Source organism: Plecotus auritus, assembly GCF_963455305.1.
Source record: "Plecotus auritus genome assembly, chromosome: 8".
Classification (NCBI taxonomy): domain Eukaryota; kingdom Metazoa; phylum Chordata; class Mammalia; order Chiroptera; family Vespertilionidae; genus Plecotus; species Plecotus auritus.
In genome coordinates, this window is record NC_137782.1 from 129,618,575 (window position 1) to 129,644,381 (window position 25,807).

Below are 25,807 nucleotides of genomic sequence, written 5' to 3' on the forward strand. Positions count from 1 at the left end.
ATTAGGTTTCTGGAACCCAGCAGGCATTTAATAAGTGGTAATTGTTATTATTGCTACTACTCAAGGTCACACAGTGTGATAGGGACAATGCAGAATCATGTATTAATAATACAAGATAGAGATGTTGACAAAGGATCCATTGATTGCCTGTGTTAGGAAGGGAAGGCTTGCCTTCACAAAGGAAGGTCACACAAGCTGGATCTTGAAGAATGATTTCGCAAAGTAAGCAAGGAGGAGGAAGGAGGAAGGGTATTTATATGAAAGGAAGAGAATAGCATAACTAAAGACTAAAAAAAGAGACAAGCAGTTAAGTTCAATTTATTTTAGCTCATGCTTTCTATTCTGAGTTCTTTGCTGAAGTGCTGGGGACCACAGGTGAATAATAGTATTAACATTAACACTTAAGTACTTTGAATCTATTAATTTAATTTAACCCTATGAGGTAGTACTATTATTATATTCATAATATGGATAAAGAAACTGAGACATAGAGAAAAAAAATAATTTGCCAATCACACAGCTAGGAATTGGTAGAGTCAAGATTTTAATCTATATTGTCTAACTCTAGAGCGTTCTAATTACTCTGCTGTAAGAGACTGAGCTATCCTGAGGGGAAGACAGTGGTAAAATTGTGTGGTAAATCTTGGGACAGATGTGTACATGGGAGGCTGAGAGCTCAAGTGGAAGAATGAGATCATATAGCAAAGACTGCCCATGGGAGAGGGTGACTCTGGACTTAGTCCTAAAGAACGAGTGTATTAAGGCAAAAGCTGCCTGGATGGGAAAGGTCTGCAAGAGAAAGATGTCCTCTGCAGCATGAGGGAACGACTCAGCACAGGAAACGGGTTTCTGCCTTCTGGCTCTAACCCCAGAGCCCCCAACCCTGGCTTCTGCTCATACAGCTCCAGTCCACTCTGCTCTCCCTCTGCCAGAGCCCAAGGTCAATAACTATGGATCATTGGTTCAGAAATCTCCCCAAGGGTATGTTGTTAAAGAGTTCCAGAGCCAGGATCTGAACCAAACAGGAGGCAGAACATTCGAACACATGGGAGAAAACAGTGTAAAGAATAGGGTAGACATAAAGTTGATAATCCATTTCTTGAAATTGGAATGATGCAGCCACAGTTAAGAAATGCTAAAAGCCACAAAAAGAATTTGGAAGAGTCAAAGCTCCTCAAAGCTCCCCATAGTCCTGCTGACACATTGATTTCAGCCCAGTAAAATGGATTTTGGACCTCCAGAACTGTGAGTAAATGAATTTGTTGGTTTAAGCCACCATTTTTGTGGTAATTTGTTGCAACAGCCCAAGGAGGCTAATAAAACCACCATACTTAAAAAAAAAAAAGTGTGCTGTTCTAGGTGGAATGAACAACATTAGCAAGAATGGAAACAAATAGATTGGTTATAATAGTCCTTGCAAGGACCCGGATTAAGTAGGGCATGGATAGATGGGTTAAAGAGGAATGGCCTATTGGATATAGGATATAAGGGAAAACAAGGAATCTAGAATAATTTTTGAGTTTCTGTGAGCATCTAGTGCCATTAACTGAGATGGATTTGAGAAAGGAGAGAATATAAAATCAATTTTGAACATAATGAGTTTAAGGCATCTGGGAGATATTTAAGAGCAGATATCCATTCAACAATAATAGTTGGAAACTTCATTATCTTACTTCAGTAATGGATAGAACAACTAGGAACAAGGGAATAGAAGACTTGAACAATAGCAAAATACACATTCCTCTCAAGTGCACAAGGAACACTTGAATAGATACGACAGACCATATCTATACATTTAAAAGGATTGAAATAAAATAAAATATGTTTTCTGTACCACACTGGAATTAAATTAGAAATCAATAGAGAAAGTTGGGAATTCACAAATATGTGTAAATTAAACAACACAATCTTAATAATCTGTGGGTCAAAAATCATAAGGAAAATTAGAAAATATTTCAAGATGAATAGAAATGAAAGCACAACTTGCCAAAACTTATGGGATGCATTAAAATAGCACTAAAAGAGGGAAATTTCTAGCTACAAATGCCTGTATTAGAAGTGAAGAAAGTTCTCAAATAAATAACCTAAACTTCCATCTTAAGAAACTAGAAAAAAGAAAAAGAGCAAACTAAAACAGATGGAAGGGAGGAAATAATAAAGATTAGGGAAGAAATAAAGAAAAAAGATAATAGAGCTCAGCTAGTATGACTCAGTGGTTGAGTGCTGACCCATGACGCAGGAAGTCTAGGTTTGATGCCCCCTCTGGGCATGTGCCCAGGTTGAAGGCTCCATCCCCAGTGTGGGGCATGTAGGAGGCAGCTGATCGATGATTCTCTCATCAGTGATGTTTCTAACTCTCTCCCTCTCCCTGAAACCAATGAAAAGTATTAAAAAAAGATAATAGAAAAACAATTAAGACAACCAACAAACCAAAAGTTGGCTCTTTGAAACATCAACAAAAATGGAAAAACTTTTAGCTAGACTGACCCAAAAAACAAAACAAAGAGAAGACCCAAACAAAAGAAAATAAAGTGCTTAAGAATAAATTTAGTAACACAGAAAAATATCCCATGTTCATGGGTTGAAAAGTTTGTTAAGGTAACAATACTCCCTAAACTAAACTAGATACCAATCAAAAGCCTACTGGAATTTTTTTCCTACAGAAATTTATGAGGTTATCTTAAAATTCAATTGGAAATATATAAACAACCCTGAAAAAGAACAGAGTTATAGGACTCACCCTTCATAATATAAAAACTTAATACAAAGATACAGTAATCAAGATAGTGCTGTAGTGTCATAAGACTAGATATAAGGCTCATTAGCATATACTTGAATATTTAGAAATAAGTTTTTACTTTTATGGTTAATTTATTTATTTAAAAATATTTTTATTGCTTTTAGAGAGGAAGGGAGAAGGAGAAAGAGATGGAAATATCAATGATGAGAGAGAATCATTGGTTGGCTGCCTCCCCAATGCCCCACACTGGGGATTGAGCCCACAACCCGGGCATGTGCCCCAACCAGGAATCTAACCGTGACTTCCTGGTTCATAGGTTGATCCTCAACCACTGAGCCAGGCCAGCTGGGCTGGTCAATTGTTGTTAAGAAGAGTGCTAATCCAATTTAATAGGGAAATAAAGTCATTCTATACGTTGTCTGGGACAACTGGACAACCTTTGGCAAAAATAGGAAGTTAGAGCCCTACCTCACACCATTTATAAAAATTAACTCAAAATAGACCTAAATATAAGAGCTAATACTTTAAAACTCTTTGATTAAAACATAGGATAAATAATCATTACCATGTTAGGGAATAGTTTGCTAGATATGATATCAAAAGCATAAACAACAAGAGAAGAAATAGATAAATTGGACATCATTTTTTAAAAATGTATTTTTTTATTGATTTCAGAGAGGAAGGGAGAGGAAGAGAGAGATAGAACATCAATGATGAGAGGGAATCATTGATCAGCTGCCTTCTGCATGTTGGTCTGAGCTTGCAAACCAGGCATGTGCCCGACTGGAATCGAACCTGGGACCCTTCGGCCCGCAGGCTGACCCTCTATTCACTGAGGCAAACCAGCGAGGGCTGTATATCATTTAAATAAAAAACTTTTGTCCTTCAAAGAACAAAATAATGAAAGTGAAAAGGTAACCCACAGAGTGGGAGAAAATATTTGCATGTGTCTGATAAGGAACTTGTATCTAGAATGTATGAAGAACTCTTTCAACTCAATAACAACAGTCGACCTATGAACCAGGAGGTCACGTTCAATTCCAATCAAGGGCACATGCCTGGGTTGTGGGCTCAATCCCCAGTAGGGGGCATGCAGGAGGCAGCCGATCAATTGTTCTCTCTCATTATTGATGTTTCTATCTCTCTCTCCCTCTCCCTTCCTCTCTGAAATCGATAAAAATATATTAAAAAAAAGAAATTTAGAAATTTGTTTAAAATATTGAGTTTGAAGTGGGAGCAGGATATTAAACAGTAATGTCCAGAAGGCAACCAGAAATCTGTATCTGAAGTTTAGAGGAGAGCTTTAGTTGTCAACAGCAGAAATTATATTTGACCCTCTGGAATAAAATGAGATCACTCGGGGAGACATTGTGAAGTGGCTAGAAAAAGAGGTTGAGAAGAGGACCAACTAGGTAGACAGTAAAAAAATGGTGAAGAAAATTAAGAAGATATAAGCACGGGAGGAGCGATCCAGGATTGTTACCTGTCCCAGAAGCTAAGGGAAGAGAAACTTTTATGAAAGAAGGTAGAGTGTACTAGACAGCTATTGTTACAATAAAGCCTATTAGCCCAAAAGGCAATGGCTTATAACAAAAAGTGTTTATTTCTCATTTTGGAGTTTGTGGTCAGATGGGACGGAGGGGCTCTGCTTCAGGCTGCAGTCTGTAGAGTGGTTGGGTAGCTCTGCTCCGTATCTTTCATTTTTACTGGACCAGTGGGCTTTGTTAGGCATATTTTTCTCATGGTAATGCCAGAAAGGCAAAAGAGTAAGCCCAAACTGGTATGTACACTTCAGACCTCTGCTTGTCTTTCCCATTAGCCAAATCAAGTTATATGGCTGAACCCAAAGTCAAGGGTCAGGGAAGTGCACTCTACTTGTAGTGGGAGGAACTGCGAAGTCACATGGAAGAGTGAAGAGCTGGGAAAAATAATGCAATGAACTATATACTAGTACAGGTAGTCAACTAGGCCCGCTCACTAACATTTCCTGAAGACTTGGGATAAGGGTATGAAAGGAGGACCACTCCCTTTCTCTTTCTGTTACCTGTCTCCATTCAGTGTTTGGGGGTAACACTCGTCAAGTAATGGGTAGAGATCAGGTAAATGATGACTGGAACATGCCTTTGGATTTGGTGGTTAGAAAGCTTAAGATCACCTGTGAAAAGCTGTTTCCCAGAAGTGGTCTGAGTTAAGACATTTAAGGAACAAGTGGTAGGTAAAGAGAAAGAGTGAGTGTAAAATACATTTCCAAATAATGAAGGGAAGCAAGGTTGAGAAGAGAGATTTTTAAAATTTTTTAATTCCCCCAACTTTATTGAGATATAATTGACATATTACAATGTATAAGTTTAAGATATACAAATTGAAGATTTGGTTCAGGTATATATTGCAAAACAATTACCACTATAGCTTTAACTAACACCTCCGTTATGTCACATATTTACATTTTTGTGGGTGTGTGGTGAGAACATTTAAGATGTCTTAGCAACTCTCACGTATATAATACAGCATTATTATTTAAAATGACCATGCTATATATCCCCAGAATTTACTCAGAATTGGAAGTTTGTACCCTTTAACCAACATCTCCCCATTTCTTCCATTCCCCAATCCTCTGGTAACCACCACTCTACTGTTTCTATGAGTTTGGCCTTTTTAGATTCCATTAGAAATGATATCATACAGTGTGTCTTTCTCTGACTGACTTTTTTCACTTACATAATGCCTTCAAGTTTAATCCATGTTGTTGCAAATGCCAGGATTTCCTTCTTTCCCCTAGCTGAATAATATCTATCTATCTATCTATCTATCTATCTATCTATCTATCTATCTATCTGTTATCTACTATCTTCTTTATCCATTCATCTGTTGTTGGATACTTAGGTTGTTTCCAGGTCTTGGCTATTGTGAATAATGCTTCAATAAACATGGGAGTGCAGATAATTTCTTTGAGTTCCTGTTTTCATTTCCTTTGGATAAATACCCAGAAGTGGGATTGTTGGATTATGTGGTAGTTCTGTTTTTAATTTTTTGAGGAACCTCTACACCATTTTTTATAGTGGCTACACCAATTTATTATCCCACAAACTGTACACAAGAGTTCCCTTGTCTCCACATCCTTGCCAATTACTTTGTCTTTGATAAGACACATCATTTGTCTTTTTAAAAAAACATATATTTTATTGATTTCAGAGAAGGAGGGAGAGGAAGAGAGAGATAGAAACATCAATGATGAGAGAATTATTGATTGGCTGCCTCCTGCATGCTCCCCACTGGGGATGGAGCCCACAACTCAGGCATGTGCCCTTGACTGGAATCAAACCTGGGACCCTTCAGTCCACAGGCAGATGCTCTATCCACTGAGCCAAACCAGCTAGGGCTCATTTGTCTTTTTGGTGATAGCCATTCTAACAGGTATGAAGTTATATCTCATTGTGGTTTTGATCTGCATTTCTTTGACGATTGGTGATATTTAACATTTTTTCATGTGCCTGTTGGCTATTTTTACTAAGATAAAGCAAAAAAGGAAAGACTGAAGCTGTAAGAGGGAAGAGAGATAATTGTGTGAACTTTTCCCAGGGGAGAAGTTGACTTTGGAATGTGATAGAGATCCCCATTCTTACATAGGAGATGCCGAGGAGTTGGATGAAAAGATGGTAAAGGGGAGGGAAAATAAGGTTTTAATAATAGATGGTGGTCATTCAAATGTGAAGGTATCTTCTAGGAGTGAGAAGGATGGGAGCAGGGCTGGGATCTTAAGTAGAGAGCAAGGGATTGCACATGGGTTCTGTGAGAAGGAACAAAACTCAAAGAATGGGTCAGCAGCCCTCAGGGCTCAAATGATATTGAGCAGCTCAGATGTGCCCTGGAGCTAGTTGCTATGGTCACAGTCTTGTTTCCCCATTACAATAGAAGGGGGAGGAATTGGCAATATGGGTGTGGTGAAGATCAAGATGTAAAAGGACACTGAAAAGTAGGGAAGGCTTAGTCAAATTGATGACTCATAGGAGTACATGTGGTAGGTAGCAGCTAATATTTATTCTGCCAAGTTCTGTGCTTACATTAATTATTTCTAATTCTTATTGCTGCCTAAGGCATATATTATAAACACTATCCTAAGATATAAAAACCCAGAGTCCGTAATGTCCAAAACGACTGAAGGCTTGACCGAACACTGGAAGTCAGTCCTGCAGTCAGTGCTGGGTTGCTGTGGCGACCCAGCACTGACTGCCGAGGGGGCTGCGGATCAGGCCCGGAGAGAGGCCCAGAGAGAGAGGCAGGGTCTGATCCACAGCTTCAGTGGCAGCTGTTGATTCACAGCCTCTGTGGCAGCTACGCCTCTGTTTCTCTCCAGGTCTCCGCGGGGGCTACTGATCAGCCCCACCTCTCTGATCAGGCCCAGAGATAGGCCCGGAGATGCTGACTGGCATAGAAACAGACCAATCAGAACCAAATCTGGGTGAACTGTGAGGAGCCAATGGCTGCCTAGGAGGCAGAGCTTTTGACGCTGACTGGCATAGAAACCGACCAATCAGAACCAATAGGGGAGGGCAGTTGGGGGCGAGATCAGGCCAGCAGGGGAGGGCAGTTGGGGGTGATGAGACAGGCAGGCAGAGGGGTTAGGGACAATCAGGCAGAGGCAGTTAGGGGCGATCAGGCAGGCAGACAGACAGGTGAGCAGTTAGGAGCCAGTGGTCCCAGATTGCAAGAGGAATGTACAACTGCCTGTTTAGGCCTGATCCCAGGCCTAAACCGGCAGTCGGACATCCCCCAAGGGGTCTCCTATTGGAGAGGATGCAGGCTGGGCTGAGGGAACTCCCCCTCTGTGCATGAATTTTGTGCACCGGGCCACTAGTTTTATATATAAGAAAACTGCAGCTTAAGGAAGCCAAATTCCCCTGCTGATTAATGAAGAAGCCAGGAATCAAACTCAATCTCTCTGAATTGGAAGCTTGGCTAGAAAAAAAAAAATCCAACATAAAAAGGAAAAGGTGCCAATATATTACATAGAATAGCATGTGGCTCCCAGAGAAATTAGGCAGATGAACAGGTGTATGGAAAAAGGCAGAGAGGAATGTCAGAGTTTGTGGTCTTCGGGGTAAGGCAGAATGGTAGGGAAAAAGTGTGGTCATGAATGAACGTATTATCTGTGTGGAATGAGGAACATGGCTGGGGTAGTTGGGATACATGAGGTCAGGTGTTGGGTGGGTTATCCAGGTTGATGTTGAAGTGCTTCAGGATGATGGCAGAGAATGAAGTGGAGAGTAAATAACTGTGAGCCAAGTGGGGAAGTTTCTGAGGAATATGAGCATTAGCAGAGGAACATAGCACAACCTGATGACCTAGATTTCAAAGGGGAGTTGAAAAATTAGGGTTTTGGAATAACAGTTTAGAAGTTGCAATGGTGGGAATATTAAGAATGTTGACAATATAAATCAGGGGTGGGGAACGTCCAGCCCCCGCGGGTCGTGTAAGGCCCACAAAATCATTTGGTCTGGCCCTGCTAAGGCATTAGGGGTGAGTTAATTAAATGTTTGATCAAATATAGCAGGCTAATTTTTAAGTAGATAATTTTGTGTGGCCCACGAATAATGTTATAATAACTATCCAAATGGCCCTTGGCAGAGAAAAACTTCCCCACCTCTGCAGTGAATCTACGGATGCAGGAAAAGAGAAAAGAACTTCATTTAAAGTGGAAAGAGGCAGTTTTGAGACGAGGTCTTCAGAACAATTTGGAAGGGGTCTAAGAAGTGATATAATAAATTATACTAATGTAGAAGTAGATGCTTAGAGGCAGAGTGATTAGCTGAAGCTCACACAATAAATTGGCAATGGAGGGTATGGGCGGGACAGTATGGCCCAATGATCAGGAAATGGGGCTTGGGTCAGATGGACCTGGGTTTGAATACCAGCTTCATCATTTACTAGCTGTGAGACTTGAGGTATTACCAATTCTCTTAACATTCTCATCTGTAAAATGAGATACTTAGTATCCATTGCAAATGATTGTTGTAAAGATTTAATGCTGTATGGAAGTGCTTACTTTGTGTATTGTGCTTGGCACAGAGAAAGTGCTCAACATTTTAACTACTCATGCTGGACCAGCATCAAAGGCATCATGACTCCAAGTCTAGTGCTTTCTTGGTCATTCCACACTGCACTTATTTACAGTTTCTGTATTTAGAGGGCAGGCCATCTTCACTGGGGCTTTCCTATTGGAGTCACTCCAGACTCACACACGCTTGGTAACATGTGAGATCTCTGGCCTCTGTGAGGCTCAAAAGAACTGCTGAAAGTAGCAGAAGCTAGTTTAACCACTTCTATATATATCTGATCTACACATCCGTCTGCTTCTTGACTTGGACAAAACGCTTTTTACTGATTGAGATGCTAAAATGGGTAACTGAAGGGACCCTCTGCCATGCATTTCAAGAGATCTTTATAAATATGAAAGGCTCCATGCTCTCTGTAGCCTTCCTACATCCATCTGGAATGGTTTAAACATAAGTAATGAAATAAAATGAGGACAACCAGAGATGATCTAGACACAGACAAGTTTAGCAACTTGCTCACTACCTGGCAAACCAGGACTTGTAACCCATTCTCTTCACTATTGGTTTGTTTCTTTTTAAAATTTATTTTTAGTTAATACTGACTCAGTACTTTCATTGAGAAAGTAATGCATGCACAAGAGAAAGAATTCCAAAATACATACATAATTTAAAACTACCTTCTTCCTACTTCAGGCCCCTTGCTTCCAATCCCTCTCCTTGCTGCCACTACTGTTAACAGCCTCCTGGGTATCCTTTCAGAAATATTTGATGTAATTATAATATTTTACATATATGTAAGCATATAATATTTACTCTTTTAATAAGACAAATGAAGAGTACTGTTTCATGCCTTGCTTTTTCACTTAATACTACAATTTGAAGACAGTTTCGTATCTGAATATAGAGTCTTTTCTCTTTCTCTTCAATGATTGCATAATAATCCATAGTATGGCTATAGTACAAATTATTTAGCCTTGACTTCTAGTTTAATTCTTACATGCCTTTCGTTGTTGTCCTTGCTGTTGTTGTTGATGACGACACAATTCTATTCTCCCAGTGTCTCTGCTTCAAACCTCAGTGTAACATCCAAGGTCCTCCTTTCCCATATCTAACAAGTCATGCCAATTCTGCTTTTAAATGCATTTCCTATTTGTCCACTCTTTTTCATTTTCATTGTCACTTCCCTGGTTTAGGCTTTAAATTTTTCTATAACATTTCCCTGCCTGCAGATTTTCTATTTCTACTCACATTGCACACTTGCTTTCGATCAAATTTCTTAATGACAGAGAAGAAAGGAGAGGGATAGAGAGTTAGAAACATCGATGAGAGAGAAACATTGATCAGCTGCCTCCTGCACACCCTGTACTGGGGATGTGCCCGCAACCAAGGTACAGGCCCTGGACCGGAATTGAACCTGGGATCCTTCACTCCACAGGCCAATGCTCGACCACTGAGTCAAGCCGGTTAGGGCAATCACTATTCTTCTTAAAAACCTTGAATGGATTCCCATATGTGTTATGTAAAAATTCAATAATTGACCAATAAATATGATTTTAAAATTGTAATCTGGGGAGTTTATGAAATGCAGATGTGTGGACCAGAATGTCCTAATGTAGGACCTTTAATCAGCATTAAAAACAAAAGTTTCTAGGCGCTTCCGATACAACTGGTCATTGGATCAGTGGAGTCATTAGAATAAAGTACACATTTCTCAGCACAGTATTTCTCTCCAAAGTAATTTTCCAGCCCCATCTCTTACTATGACTTCTCTACATAGAGCAAATAAAGTTCTTGCTGGCTTTCTGAGATCTCCTCAGACCTTCCAGACACACCTTTAAATCTCTGGGCCTGGTCTATGAATCCTTCACACCCGCAAGTGATCTCTGGGCTTGATTCTCTGGACTGGCTTACAGCCACAGTCTACCTTATCTCTTTTTTTTTTACATTCTACCCTATCGCTTAGTTTGTTTGTTTGTTTGTTTGTTTTTTTAGCTTTCTCTCCTTCTATCCCCAACCTCCCAGCTGGTAACTGTCCACAGAAACCTAGTTAGTCCTTTCTTATTTTTATTTCTTTTTATATATTATATTAATTACATTATATTAATTATTTTAAATTTAATTTAATTTTATCCTTTCTTATTTTTCGAACCTGTAGAGCCTTTTGAACTTTGTGGCAAGGGTCTTAAACAAGAATTTGTAGGATTAGGGCCAGTGCCTGATTACATTACCGTTGCATATGCAGTCGTTACTTGCTGCTGGTTTAAAGTGCGGCTTTCCACGCGTATTTGTGGATTTAAGTGTATGTGAGCGGAACCCTGCCTAACATCGCCCAGAGAACTACGAATCCCAGAGGGTATTGCGTGGAACGTCGGCGGACGCGGTGACGCAAGGGGGCGTGTCTAGCCTGAGGGAGGGGTCGTCCTGCGGGCAGCCGGAGACTGAGAGGGCTCGGGAACCTGGGGTGAGAGTGGAAGCGTCAGGTGAGCGGAGCTGAAGCGGGGTGGGGGCACGCTGCGGGGCGCCCCAGTCTATGGAGCGGTGTAAGATGGCGGAGGCGGAGAGCCTGGAGACAGCGGCGGAACACGAGCGGATCCTGCGAGAGATCGAGAGCACCGACACGGCCTGCATCGGGCCCACGCTCAGGTATCCAGGATCCGGGGCTACCCACGGGGGCACGAGCGGGTCGGGGGGCTGGGCTCCTTCAGGGCCATGGATCTGTCCCGCCGTCGCAGGGTCAGCGCCGGCCCCTCCCTTCGGAGAGCCGGGCGAGCCACCTCCACCCTTGGCGGGGCGGGTCTCCCTCGGGAGCCCCGACGTGGGGTCCCTTCCCGATCGCCGTCCTCCACAGCCCAGGTACCCTGAAGGCACCCCTGCCTTCCTTCGGGCTGGGGCAACTTTCCTTCTCCCTCCGAGGCTTGCCCGGCGCCCGGCCACTAGAACGCGCCGGACAGATGGTGGCTTTTATCACCTCTTCCCCCAGGACATCTCCCCTTTCCCTCCAACTCGAATCCCATTCTGCTTTGCAGACAAAATAAAATTTCTCCCCATGGTCTGTTGCTTGGAAATTAAACTCTTGCCTCCTTAAAATCACAACCACTTCTCAGAAATTAGTTCCTGAAAAATCCTAGGCCAGGAAGGAAGTTTCCCTCGACCCGTGCCCCTCTCCTGGGAGCGGGTGCTCCCTTAACCCTGTCAGCAGGCCCACCTCTCCCCAAGGTGCAGCCTGTGGTAGTCTCATCGCCGAGAAAAACTTACCTCCCCCTCTCGCTCCCGTTACCATTACTTTGCCCCCACACCTCCATTTTATTTGGAGGTGTCAAAAGAAACCCCCACTTCCCTCAATTTAACAAAAGTTAGGTATCACTTACTATATGTAGAGCAAGACATTGTAGTAAGCAGTTTACAAATACAACTTCTTAAACCGAAACACAATCCCGTTAGGTACTATTATTACCTTCATTTTACGGGTGAGGCACAAAGAAGTTAAGTGACTTACTTGCCCAACAAGGTTATTGAGAAAATAAAGTGGGGGAGTTGAGATTCCTAGTCAGGCAGCCTGGGTCTGCATCCTTCACCTCTGTTGTCCTCCCTTAATTGGGGATTACCCTTCCCCTGAACTTGTTAATTACCTACCAATGTGGAGCTACCTTTCCCTTTCCCCTCAGGTTCCCAGTGCCCTAGAACTAACTCATCTTCATCCTTCCTCTGGCCCTTTCAGATCTCCATGTAGCCAGTATTTAGGTAATTGTCTTATCCACCTTGTACCGTCTTCTCCCTTCAAAAATGACTTATTACTCACTGCTTGTTTTTTTCATGGGAATATTGCCTTTCTAAAGACTATTTGAAGGAGGGGCAGACTGGAGACTTTACTCATCTCCATTTGCACAGCTTCCTTCTCCAGGGCACATTGTTAGCACAGTTCTCCAAGTGCTCTCCTTGAACATGACCATCCATCGTGATCATAATGCTTTTCTCTTTATTCATTTTCTTGAAGTCTTTGAGTAAATGATCCTCATTCATTGTCGTTTATAAAAACGAAAGGTTACTAGTATTATAAGTGTATTATTAATGGTTATTAATATTTGTTTTTCACAAAACTAGATGTTATTAGAGTTACGGAGGATGCTGTTTCAGTATGCTACTAAGAAATTTGGCTGCTGAGCTGCAGTAGGCAGCCAAGCAAAGCTCCCACTGGAGCAGTTGGGATTACCAGAGTTTTTAGGAAGAATTCTTTCTCAGACACCACCATCAGTGTTGTCTTGAGTTGGTTGTGGTTTTCTGTTGCTGTAGTCTTGGCTTATACGATAAATGACTTCAACTGATCAATTTAGTTTGTTGTGATTTATAATGTTGACCCTCCACTGAATAGTAATGCATATTTGTATCAACTGAATATTGGCCTGTAATTTTTTAGTATCTTTTTTTTTAAAAAAAAAATACATTTATTGATTTCAGAGAGGAAGGGAGAGGGAGAGAGAGATAGAAACACCAACGATGAGAGAACCATTGATCGGCTGCCTCCTTCACGCCTCCTGGTGGGGATCCAGCCCCCAACCTGGGCATGTGCTCTTGACCAGAATTGAACCCAGGACCCTTTAGTCCCCAGACCGACTCTCTGTCCACTGAGCCAAATTGGTGCAGGGGTCCTCAAACTTTTTAAACAGAGGGCCAGTTCACTGTCCCTCAGACAGTTGGAGGGCCGGACTATAGTTAAAAAAAACAAACAACTATGAACAAATTCCTATGCACACTGCGGGCCCTGGACGAGTCGGCTGCTAAGTAGGACAGGCAGCGGCACCCGGCGTGCCAGATAAATGTCCTCGGCGGCCCGCATGTGGCCCTCGGGCCATAGTTTGAGGACGCCTGGTTAGAGCTTCTTGTATCTTGACATAAGAATATATGCATTATGGTTCGAATACAAGTTACCCATTCTTCCTAAAATTTGATTCATTGTGCCTGGCCAGCATGGCTAAGTGGTTGAGCCTGTGAGCCAGGAGGTCATGGTTTGATTCCTCTGGTCAGGGCATATGCCCAGGTTGCAGGCTCGACCCCCTTGGGGCATGCAGGAGGCAGCGAACCAGTGATTTTCTCATTATTGATGTTTCTTTCTCTCCCTCTCCCTTCCTCTCTGAAATCAATTAAAAAAACTATATATCTTCATTGTTATCACTGAGTTCTTTTTTTTTTTTTTAAAATTTTTAAAATATATTTTATTGATATTTTACAGAGAGGAAGGGAGAGGGATAGAGAGCTAGAAACATCGATCAGCTGCCTCCTGCACACCTCCTGCTGGGGATGTGCCCGCAACCAAGGTACATGCCCTTGACCGGAATCGAACCTGGGACCCTCGAGTCCCTAGGCCGACGCTCCATCCACTGAGCCAAACCGGTTTCGGCTATCACTGAGTTCTTTTCTCACTGGAAAGTGGGGTTTTATGGGGTTAGATGAATTAAGGGATCTTTTGCCCTAAGTGGACAAGGTAAAAAAAAAGGGTTTGAGAACATCTGCACTATCCTATCAGTTCTAATTGCTTTTCCTGATTCCCTGTATCATTATTAGGGGCTTTTCATTTTTGGCCTCATCCTATCTTTGGCAGATAACCCTAAATCTTACTGTCAGACCCAAGATTCAATCACTGAACATCTAAAAATACAAGTAATATGCACTGTCTTTGTCTTTAGTCTAGCTTGCCTCTTGCCCACATTCATAGGGGCTGATTTCACATTTTTTCGTTATCCCATTCAGAGACAGTAACATGCACAGACTTGATGCATGCTTTTCCTTGGATGTACCCCCATCATCATTATATCCTGCTTTCTCATCACAATCATTAGCCAGGTTTGATTAAGGCAGTAGGCTCTCTTCCCTAACTTTACCCTTAACTGTCTATCTCAAACTCCTCTACCCTTCTTCATAGTCTTTTCTCTTTCTTCCATCTTTTGAGATAGCCCTTTTTAGGCACCAGATTCTTAGCTGTTCCTGAGTTAAGTATTGTAACTGAAGAGGAATGAAAGAACAGAAACATAAATTTGATAGCAGACATAAGATTAGTATGTCTATCCCTAAAATTCCTGCTCTTCACAAAAATCCACCTAGCTACATTTGCCTAACCAGACAGACTCTTTCTTTTGCCAACTTTTACTTGTGAATCATTACTTGCTTTCTTTCCCTAGTATACCAAATTATTCTTCCAATCATTCCTTCTTGTTTGAGGAGTCACAGTAACTTGACTTTTTCGTTATATAACTCCTGATTTTAATATTGAACAATCATGCAATGTTAGTCAATTTCCACATATCATAAGGGAGTGCCTCTCCTTTTTTATTGTAATTCTGAAAGGCCCAAGCATATCATGCATATAGAGGCTTTTGCTTAGTAAATCCTTTTGGGAAAGCAGCCATCTCTTTCTTCATCTTAAATATTGTTTTGTTAGTTGCAAGTCTTGATTTTGCAGATGAGGAAAGAGGCTTATAAGATATTGGGTCCTGTGTTGTTTTTAAAATAATATTGATTCCAGCTTTGTAGCACTAATGCTAAAATATTGATTGCAAATCACTCATGTACAATAGCTCCCATCTCTGTATTTCTAGTTTTCTCTCATATCACTTATTCAGTAGGTTATTTTTTTTAATTTTTTTTTAAAATATATTTTATTGATTTTTTACAGAGAGGAAGGGAGAGGGAGAGAGAGTTAGAAACATCGATGAGAGATAAACATCGATGAGAGAGAAACATCAATCAGCTGCCTCCTGCACACCCCCCACTGGGGATGTGCCCGCAACCAAGGTACATGCCCCTGACTGGAATCGAACCCGGGACCCTTGAGTCCGCAGGCCGACGCTCTATCCACTGAGCCAAACCAGTCAGGGCAGTAGGTTATTTTCTTAATTTGCTCTGTGGATACTAGCAGTTAACATTCATTCTTAATTGCTATTTCAGATTTTGTTTTTAAATTAAAAAAATAAATTTATTGAGGTAACATTGGTTAATAACATATAAATTTCAGATATACAACATTATAATTTGATATCTATATACTCTACTGTGTGCTTACCACCCAAAGCCTAGTTTCCTTCCAATACCATATAACTTTTAAGTTTAACAGTAAAATATAATACCTTTAAAAATAGCTTTATTGAGATGCAATTCATATACCATATAGTTCACCCATTTAAAGTGTACAATTCAGTGGTTTTATAGTATACTCACAGTTGTGCAAAAGTCACCATAATCTAATTTTGGAACATTTCTATCACTCCAAAAAGAAATCCTATACCTATTAGCAGTCATTTTACATTCTTTCTCCCCGCCCTCCCCAGTCTACTTTCTGTATTTGTGAGTTTGCATATTCTGGACATTGAGGATAATAAAGATAGATATTTTGGTTCTTTATATCATTGCAATTGATAGTTTGCAGTATCTGTTAACCATGTAATAATTGATTTAATCACATATCAAAATCAAGCTTTCAGCTGAAAGCAACTTAGAAAGATAGAATTAGTGAGTGGCTTATCTATGAAATGTGTGAATCTGGTTTGAGAAGCTGAGCAATGATGACATTCAAATTTGCTTGTGGGGGCGGGGGGAAGCAAAAATACTGTGTGGGAGGAGTTAGTAGAAATTGAGTTACACACACTTACCTGACCTGAGTTTAAACATTTTGAGACCTAAGGTGTCTAATAGGTCATTTCTTAAAGTGTCTGTTCTTGCTGTGGGAAAGAAGAGTAAAGCCATTTTTGCAATGTGGTAGTATCTGCTGTAGTATTTCGAAAACAAGGAAGACAGTTACTTAAAGACCAACTGATGTTGCATGGACTTTGTTCCAATATTTGAATTAAGGAACATTCAGCTAAGAAATAAGTAACAATAATGGAATATTTAAATATTTTGGCTATTTTATTTATTGATTTTTAGAGAATTGATTTTTAGAGAGAGAGAGTTAGAGAGAGAGAGAGATTTGTTCCATTTATTTATGCATTCATTGGTTCGTTCTTGTATGTGCTCTAACCTTGGTGTATGGGGATGATGCTCTAACCAACTGAGCTTCCAGGCCAGGCTATTTTGGCTTTTTATTTATTTAATATATTTTTATTGATTTCAGAGAGGGAGGGAGAGGGAGAGAGAGATAGAAACATCAATGATGAGACAGAATCATTGATTGGCTGCGTCCTGCATGCTCCACAGGGGATCGAACCCACAACTCGGGCATATGCCCTGACCAAACTGTGAGTCATAGGTTGATAGCCACTGATCCATGCCGACCAGGCAAGAATACATTTTTGATGTATCAAGAGGTATTGAGTCAAAGTGTAACTTCTTTTAAAAAAAATAATTATTTATTGATTTGAGAGAATGAGAGAGAGAGATGAGAGATATTTGTTGTTCCACTTATTTATGCATTCATTCATTGATTCTTGCATGTGCCCTGACCAGATATTGAACCCACAACCCTGGCACATCCAGATGATGCTCCAGCCAACTGAGCTACCCAGTGTAATTTCTTAGTGGAGAAGCCATAACTTACTGAATTCTAAAAAGAAAGAGACATGAGGGAAATTAGATGCATAAAAAAAATTGTATTTGAAGGCCTGTATGTTTTTTAAAGGTAGGCCATCACTTTGTCTCTAGGCTTTCTAGCAACTAGTACAAAAAAGAGACATGTTCAGTTATTTGAGTTATGGTGTTGTAAAATAAAAAAGTAGTTACTTAGGAGAAGCACAACTATTCTTGGTTCTGCGTAAGACCAGAGAACTGTTTCTCCCGTAAGTCCTCACAAAGAAGGTCCTATATAATGTAACTTTAATACCCATATAGTCAATGCAGCAATATGTGACAGGCTGTTTGCTGTATTGTCCTTTAGCGAAAGCATATGGCATAACCAAAGCACAATTCAGTAAAAGCAGTTTTCCAGGGAGCCAAAGGAATACAGTTCTCTGCTGGTTTTGGCTTAATTAAGGCATAGATTTGATAATATTTATATTGGGACTTGGAAAGTGCATTATTCCTCTCTTCCTTTTTTGGATCATTGATCACTTTGAGAGACTTATAAATGCTACAGACACTTTCCTAAGTAAAATGCATGTGTTCAGTCTGTATGATTTCTGGTCTGAAAGACTATGCATTGCTTATACCTTAGTTATTTCTTCATAAGTACTACTTTTAATCCTCACCCAAGGATTTAAAAAACTTTTTTTTTTTTTAATTTGAGAGAGAGAGAGAGAGAGAGAGAGAGAGAGAGAGAAAGAGAGAGAGAGAGAGAGAGAGAGAGAGAGAGAGAGAGAGAGAGAGAGACATGGATGTGAGAGAAACATCGGTTGCCTTCTGGAAGCACACTTCTGGGTTTTGAGCCTGCGACCTTGGCATGTGCCCTGACTGGGAATAGAACTGGCAACCTTTCTGTCCACGGGATGATGTCCAACCAATTGAGCCACACTGGCCAGGGCGAATAATCTTAATTTTGATGTTAAAAAACAACACCCACTTGTCTGGTGTGGCTCAGTGATTGAGTGTCGGTCTACCTATGAATCAGAAGGTCATAGTTTGATTCCTGGTTGGGGCACATGCCCCGGGTTGTGGGCTTGATCTCTTGTGGGGGGCATGCTGGAGGCAGCTGATCAGTGATTCCCTCTCATCATTGATGTTTCTATCTCCCTCTCTCTCCCTTTCTCTCTGAAATCAATAAAAATATATTAAAACAACAACAACAACACCCAACCCATGTTAGCCAAATAAAAAATTGCCAACAAATAAAATAACTATAGGTGTTTTGCCTTAAGCTATATAATTTAGAATATACTGGCTGGAAAACATGTGTCTTATTAAGAAGGTTATTTACTTGGAATGTCTGGAAATTTCTTGTTCTAGATTTAAAATTTAAAAAAAGTTGAGATATCTAACTCTCCAGGGCACAATGATTGTTAAAAGAAGTTTAAGCATATAATATATGTTTGCATAATTATAATTTAGAACTTTAAAATACATTACCTAGGGAAACATCTCTGAGCAAGAACTGTTACAGTGCAACCAATTAGATTACCTTAATGTGATTTGTGGTGATACATATAGATTATGACTGTTGAAATAACCAACTATTCATTCTTGAAGATATCACATTGCACTGTAGTGAATTTACCTTCGGTCACTACTGTGGTTTGATAATCAGCTTGATCTTTAGATAATGGCAAAACAATGACATCAACAAAAACCTTTTATTTTTTTTATTTTATTTTTTTTAGAGCACTCCTATCTTTTATTTTTTGAGTTTAGATACTTCCAGTGTTCTGAATACTAGAAAAAATGATCTATTGTTAGATAAATGATGAAGGCCAGCAAAGTCACAGTGATCCAAGATAAACACACAGAAGTTAATTATATTTCTACATACTAACAATTAATACATTGACACCAAAATTAAAAACACAATACCATTTATAATCACTTTTTAAAAAGAAATACTTAGGTATAAATCTAACAAAATATGTACTGACTTTGTAAGTTAAAAACTACATAGCCCTAGCTGGTTTGGCTCAGTGGATAGAGCGTCGGGCTGAGGACTGAAGGGTCCCGGGTTCAAGTCCAGTCAAGGGCACATGCCCGGGTTGTGGGCTTGATAATAGTGTCACTGTTCCACTATACAATATTATAGTGCTGAAAGATATGCTTTTATCACAGAGCTTGTCATGTTTCAAGTGTAGACAAACAAGATCAAAACTGGAAGACTATTTTACCCCACAGCTTTTTAATAAAAAACAAACACAGCAAAAGAGCCTGCCTCCCTGAAATAGTTAGTCACTGTTAGTTTAGTCACTGTGTATGCATATTTCTTTTTATATACTTTTGAATTCTATTTGCCAATAGTTTCTTAGGGATATTTATGTTTAAATTTGTGAGGGGTATTATATTTAATGTAATTATTGATATGCTAAGGCTCAACTCTGCTTTTTATTTGTTCTATGTTTATTCTCTCCTTTTTTGTTTGTTTCTTTTTTTTTTTTTTTTTTTTTTGCTTTGCTTTGAATGACTTGAAGATTTTGTAAAATTCCAATTTGATTTATCTATACTGGTTTTGAATGTACCTTTTTGTATAGTTTTTTTGGTGTTTTCTCTAGTTGTTAAAATTATTTAATATATAACATCACAGTTTGCCTGTGTCATCATTTTACCAGTTTGAGTGAAGTATAGAAACTTCACTTCCCGTTATGTTCCTTTATCCTCTCCTGTTTATAACCATCTTAAATATTTTCTCTATAGACATTTAGGACTATGTCAAACTGTTTTAATTTTTGCTTCACGCAGCAAATCTAATTTAGAAAATTCAGAAGTAAAACCTGTTATATTCACCCATATTTTTGCTTACTGTGTTCTTTTTTCCTTTATGTTCCAAGATTCCTGTTAAAAAAATCATTTCCTTTCTGTTTAAAGAAGTTCCTGTAGCCAGTTTTTTAAAGAGTAGGCAGCAAATTCTCTTTACATGAGATTGGCTTAGTTTACTCCATCTGAAAAGGAATGAACCATTATTTCTGCTACATGTACGATTCTGGATTTAAGTTCTTTTCCTTCAGCACTTGAAAAATTTTGTGCCACTTCTTTCTGGCCTCCATGGTTTCTGATGAGCAATTTGCTGTCATTCAAGTTATTTTTTCCCTGTAGAAAAGGTGTCATTTTTCTCTGGCTACTTTTAAGATTTTTTTTCTCTGTCTTTAGTTTTCAGGAGTTTAATTACAGTGTGTCCTGGCATGGATTTCTTTGGGTTTATCCTGTCTGGGTTTGCTGAACTTCTTCAAGAGTCTGTAGGTTTATATGTCCCTTGCCAAATTTGGGAAATTTTAATTCATTATTTCTTCAAGTAGTTTCCCACTCCATCATCTTTCCACTCTCATTTTGGGACCTGGTGACATAAATGTTATATCTTTTGTTATTGTCCAATAGCTCCTGGGGTGCTGTTTATTTCTTTCATTTTATTTTCTCATATTCAGATAATGTAATTTCTATTGTTATATCTTTGAATTCACTGATTCTTGCCTCTGTTTTTTCTGAGGCTGTTACTGAGGTTTTCTTTTCAGTTATTGTAATTTTTCAGTTCTAAACTCTCCATTTGGTAATTCTTTGCTCTATTTTTTTCCCCCTGAGGCTCTCAATCTGTTTGTTTCAAGTGCGTTCATAATTCTTTGTTGAACCATTTTTGTTATGACGACTTTAACATCATCAGATAATTCTGACATCTCTGTCATTTCTGGCATCTACTGATTACCTTTTTTCATTACTTTGACAACTTCCTTGTTCTTGGTATGAAGAATGATTTTTAATTGAAACCTTACAGTTTCATATTATGTTTTGAGACTCTGTTTCTCATTTAAACCTACCCTTTTAGTTAGCTTTCTTCGACACTGCTCTGGTGGGAGGTGTGGATTAATTCTTCATTACTGCTAGGTGGAGGTAGATGTCCATGTTCCCCTCTTGGACTCTTTTGACCTGAGAGGGGCTCCTCATCTGCTAGAGATGGAGTCCTGGCTCCCTATATGGTCTCTGCTAATAACATTGCGTGAGAGAGGATTGTAACCATCCATTGGGGGTGAGCGTCCCAGCTCTCTTCTTGGCCTTTTCTGACACCCTGGCCAGGGTATTGGGTGCTTCTAGAGGGTGGAAATCTTGGCTCCCTCTCTGCCTTTGCTTGTGAGTGTGGGTGGGGCCACAGTTTTTTCTGTAGTGTTTGTCTAGAATACAACAGTGATTGTGTAAATGTTTTCTATTTTGGTAGGCTACCTCTTTTGTCATCTTTGGACAGAGAGAACAGGCTTTTGTTAGGGATTTTTTTGTTTGTTTGTTTGCACCTGTTTATGTCTCTTTAGTTCCAAGCTGGGATATGTAGCAAAAAGAAAATCTGGAAACTCACCAGTGTTGTTTCTTTGGTCCTGAGGTCCCAAGCCTATCTTCCTTCTTCCATCTTTCAGATCTTTTAATGTTTGTTTTATATATGATGCCTAGAGTTTTTAGTTATACGTAGTGGGAAGAAAAGCAAAAACTATGTCTGCTTCACCTTCTTAGAATGAGAGACCTATTATATGTCCTTTAATTTTTAAATTATTTTTCTTTTTATAATTGTGATCCATGCTAATCTGTAAAAATAAAACCAAGCAGAATAGAAAACTGTAAAGATGACACAAATACATATCAGGCAAAAATCTGTTTTTGAGAAATGATCATTATTCACTTTTAGTGAACATCACTTCACACAAATATTTAAATAGGAGGGTGAGTGGAAGAAAATAATTTTCATAGAAATTGGGTATTGGATATACTGTAATGCTGTTTCTATTAAAAAGTATTATATTTAATTTTACTTGAAGAGGAAACTGAAATGAAACATGGAATTAATTTTTATTAAGGTAAATGTTTTTTCATCACAAATGAAGTTTATTTTTAAAAGATCTCTTAAACATAAAGTAAAAAGTCAGTTTCTATATTCATAATTAATAAAAACTCACATTCAATTTTAATTGATTTTCCACTATGGAAAAAAAGAAAAATTGGTGCTTTTTCTTTTTTCAAAATGGCTTTATTGAGATATAATTCACACACTATGCAATTCATTTATTTAAAGTGAACAGTTTGATGATTTTTAGTATATTCTCAGGCTACATTACTTCTCCAGAGAAAAATCCCCTGATGCCTTGCCTAGGATTAGCTTTGGCTCTTTGAATATCCATGTATGGAGTAAGTATGAAGGGGTTTGACTATTCTATATTCACTATTTCAGTTAATCTGTTTGTTTTCAGTGCTCCCATTATTCTTGGCATTCTGAGTCCTGATCTCCATGGTTATGGTTGGTTCTCATACTCCCTTTTGGAGTCATTTCTTTGGCAAAGACTCTTTTGTACTACTGTGTTCATCCTTACTACTGTTTATCAGCTTTTGTCTTCCAGAAATTTGTTGCTATTTCTTGTTGGCTGTAGGCTCTTTCTTTGTTCTTTTGGAGTAATGGGTTTATACCTTTTTCTGTAGGGGGTTTCAGGAGAAAGGAAAGTAAATGCATGTGGTTGTCTCATCACATTGAAATGGAGGTCTGGAAACCAGAGTTACTCCTGCTGGCTCAAGTTGTTATCCTCTAGGGTGAAGCAAGTATACATTAAATAGAAGATATTTATGCCAGGTAGCTCAGTTGGTTTGAGCGTTTTCTTGATATACCAAGGTTGTGGGTTTGATCCCTGGTCAGGGCACATACAAGAATCAACCAGTGAGTACATCAATTAGTGGAACAACAAATTGATATTTCTCTCTCTTTTTCTTCTCCTTTCTCCTCTCTAAAATGAATCAGTAAAACACACACATACAACACACACACACACACAAACACACACACACACACACAAATGGAAATGGCAGTGTGCATAAATAAATTTTACTGGGAACAGACCAACCCCTTCTAGAAAAAAAAAAGATATTCACTAGATTTTTTAAAAATGAAGGACAACTCTAAAAATTTTCCATAGCCACTAACTGCCCTGTCCCACCCTCCACCCCATTCTTAAAAAAAAAATATATATATATATATATTATTGATTTCAGAGAGGAAGGGACAGAGAGAGACAGAAACATCAATGATGAGAATCATCGATTGGCTGCCTCCTGCATGCTCCCCCGCCAGGGATTGAGTCCCAAACCTGGGCATGTGCCCTGACTGGGAATTGAACCATGACCTACCATTTCATACGTCAGCCCTCAGCTACTGAGCCACACTGTCTGGTCCTTTACCCTTATTTTTTAATGCTGTTTTCATAAAATGTGATGACCCTTTCTCATTTATGACACTATATTTTCTCTCAGTCTTTTTCTTCCTTCTTTTGTTTTATACTTCCTTCTTTTGTCACCCAGTCTGCCTTAGTTCTCTCTGTCCAAAACTATCCTGTAGAAGTTTTGCAAACTTATTTGTGTCCCAATATTTTCAGCTCTTCTTTTCTGTTCATATTTTATAGGAAGTGTAGTAGTTTACATGATTTTCCTTCAAGCTTTATTGCCGCATCCATTTGCAGCAAGGGTTCAGGATCTGAAGAAGGGGCCACACACAAATGAAAACACTAGACAAGAAATATGAATTTAGAAGGCATGGGGGCCAGGTGGAAACTTCCCTCTAGTGGAGAAGCTCTCCGACTTCTGGGTTCCATCTGCTTTTATTCACTTGAATACACATTTGCCCTTTAGGAATGCATACAGGCATATCAAAGGTAAAGTTTGGTAAACAATAAAAGGATTATCAGGTTAGGGAATTGCCTTCAGCCATTGAGCCCACAGCAGGGCAGTATAATGCTGTTTTTTAGCCCTGCTGAATATCAAAGTCCATTGGCCTTCCAATGAATCTTTTTGCATAGTATGCTAATTACTGTTGGTTTTAGCCCCTGGCACTTTGTTATTTTCTTTTTTAAAAAATATTTTATTGATTTTTTACCGAGAGGAAGGGAGAGGGATAGAGGATTAGAAACATCGATGAGAGAGAAACATCGATCAGCTGCCTCCTGCACACCCCCCACTGGGGATGTACCCACAACCAAGGTACATGCCCCTGACTGGAATCGAATCTGGGGCCCTTCAGTCCCCAGGCCGACACTCTATCCACTGAGCCAAACCCGTCAGGGCTATTATTTTCTATTTTGTATGAAATTATTTTATGTCATATCCTGAGTGGCATTCTTAGCTGATTTATTTAAAGTTTCCTTGAGTAACTTTTATGTACCACATACTTTATTTTTAAATTGTAATGGATTTTAAAATATTTTTTTACTAGAGGCCCACTGCATGAAATTCGTGCATGGGTAGGGTCCCTAGCGGCTGCTGGTTGCTGGCTGGGTCCTTCCTTTGTTCCAGGCCACCCCCTGGCCACATCATAGCAAGCGATCAAACTCCCGGTCAGTCGAACTCCTGAGGGGACACTTTGCATATTAGGCTTTTATATATATAGATTGTAAAAAAATAATTTAGAAGTACATGAGTAACATTCCCTCTCTTCCCTGTACTCACCCATTTAAAGCATTATTATTAGTTTGATGTGTAGTTTTCTAGACTTTTTTTCTTTGCTTATACAAGCATGTACACACACATTTGTATAAACATATAGTCTTATAGTTTTTCTTTTTAAGTGAGAATTACCATATACACATCTATTTTTTCTACTTAATAATATATATGTCAGATATCTTTATAAGTCAAAACTTATAGCTCTTTCAAATAATTGCAGAATATTCTGTTGTATGGAATTACATACTCCTCTATGGAAGGACATTTAGAGACTGTTTCCTTTTCCCTCCCTACATTGTTCTAACAAACAATAATGTAGTCTTATAAATGTCTCTTTACATATTGATAGTGATATTTCTGTAAGATAGATTCTTAAATGTGGGATTACTAAATTTAAGCTTTGTAAATTTAAAATTTTGATAGATACAATCAGTTTCTGCCCCATTCTTTTTTGTTTCCAAAGTAAGTTTACTGTGGAAAATCTAAAATCCACAAAACTCAAGAAAATAATATACTAAATCTCTATGGACCTTTGTTACAGTCTTAACAGTTAAACACACAACAAATCTTGTTTCATCTGATTCTCTCACTACTTACACTTTCCCCCACTGCCTACCTTGTCTACTAGTAATTTTGAAGTATATCCTAGATATCATATCATCTTTAAACACTTCAGTATCAGTGAATTACTTTTGGGAAGTTTGCATTGATTTATCAATATTTGCTTCAATACATAGGCTCCCAGGAACTTATTTACTGAGTGAATCAAGGACTGCCTATAGTTGGTCTGAAATTATTCTTTTAAAAAAGTTTATTGATTTTAGAGAGAAAGAGGAGGGGACAGAGGGGGAGAGAGAGAGATTGATTTGTTGTTCCACTTATTTATGCATTCATTTGTTACTTCTTGTATGTGCCCTGACCGAAGATCAAACCCACAACTTTGGTGTATTGGGACAGTGCTCTAACCAACTGAGCTACCTGACCAGGGCCAGAAATTATTCTTTTT

At 39.1% G+C, this 25,807-nt stretch overlaps 2 protein-coding genes across 5 annotated transcripts in view; one reads left to right on the plus strand and one right to left on the minus strand.

Annotated features, from left to right (window-relative positions):
• Positions 1–25,807, minus strand: part of STAMBP (STAM binding protein) — a 762,428-nt gene that overhangs the window by 714,505 nt on the left and 22,116 nt on the right. The gene's annotated exons all lie outside the window — the stretch shown is intronic.
• The window catches only part of EXOC6B (exocyst complex component 6B), a 529,977-nt gene continuing 515,345 nt past the window's right edge, over positions 11,176–25,807 (plus strand). For 2 of the 4 annotated variants that reach the window (XM_080685493.1, XM_080685495.1), the window contains exon 1: positions 11,189–11,436. In XM_080685493.1, the coding sequence (XP_080541619.1) occupies positions 11,324–11,436 (113 nt within the window). In that variant the 5' untranslated portion in view covers positions 11,189–11,323. Of the gene's footprint in view, positions 11,437–25,807 lie in introns of all 4 variants that reach the window. The other 2 variants (XM_080685494.1, XM_080685496.1) reach the window with 2 other exon arrangements.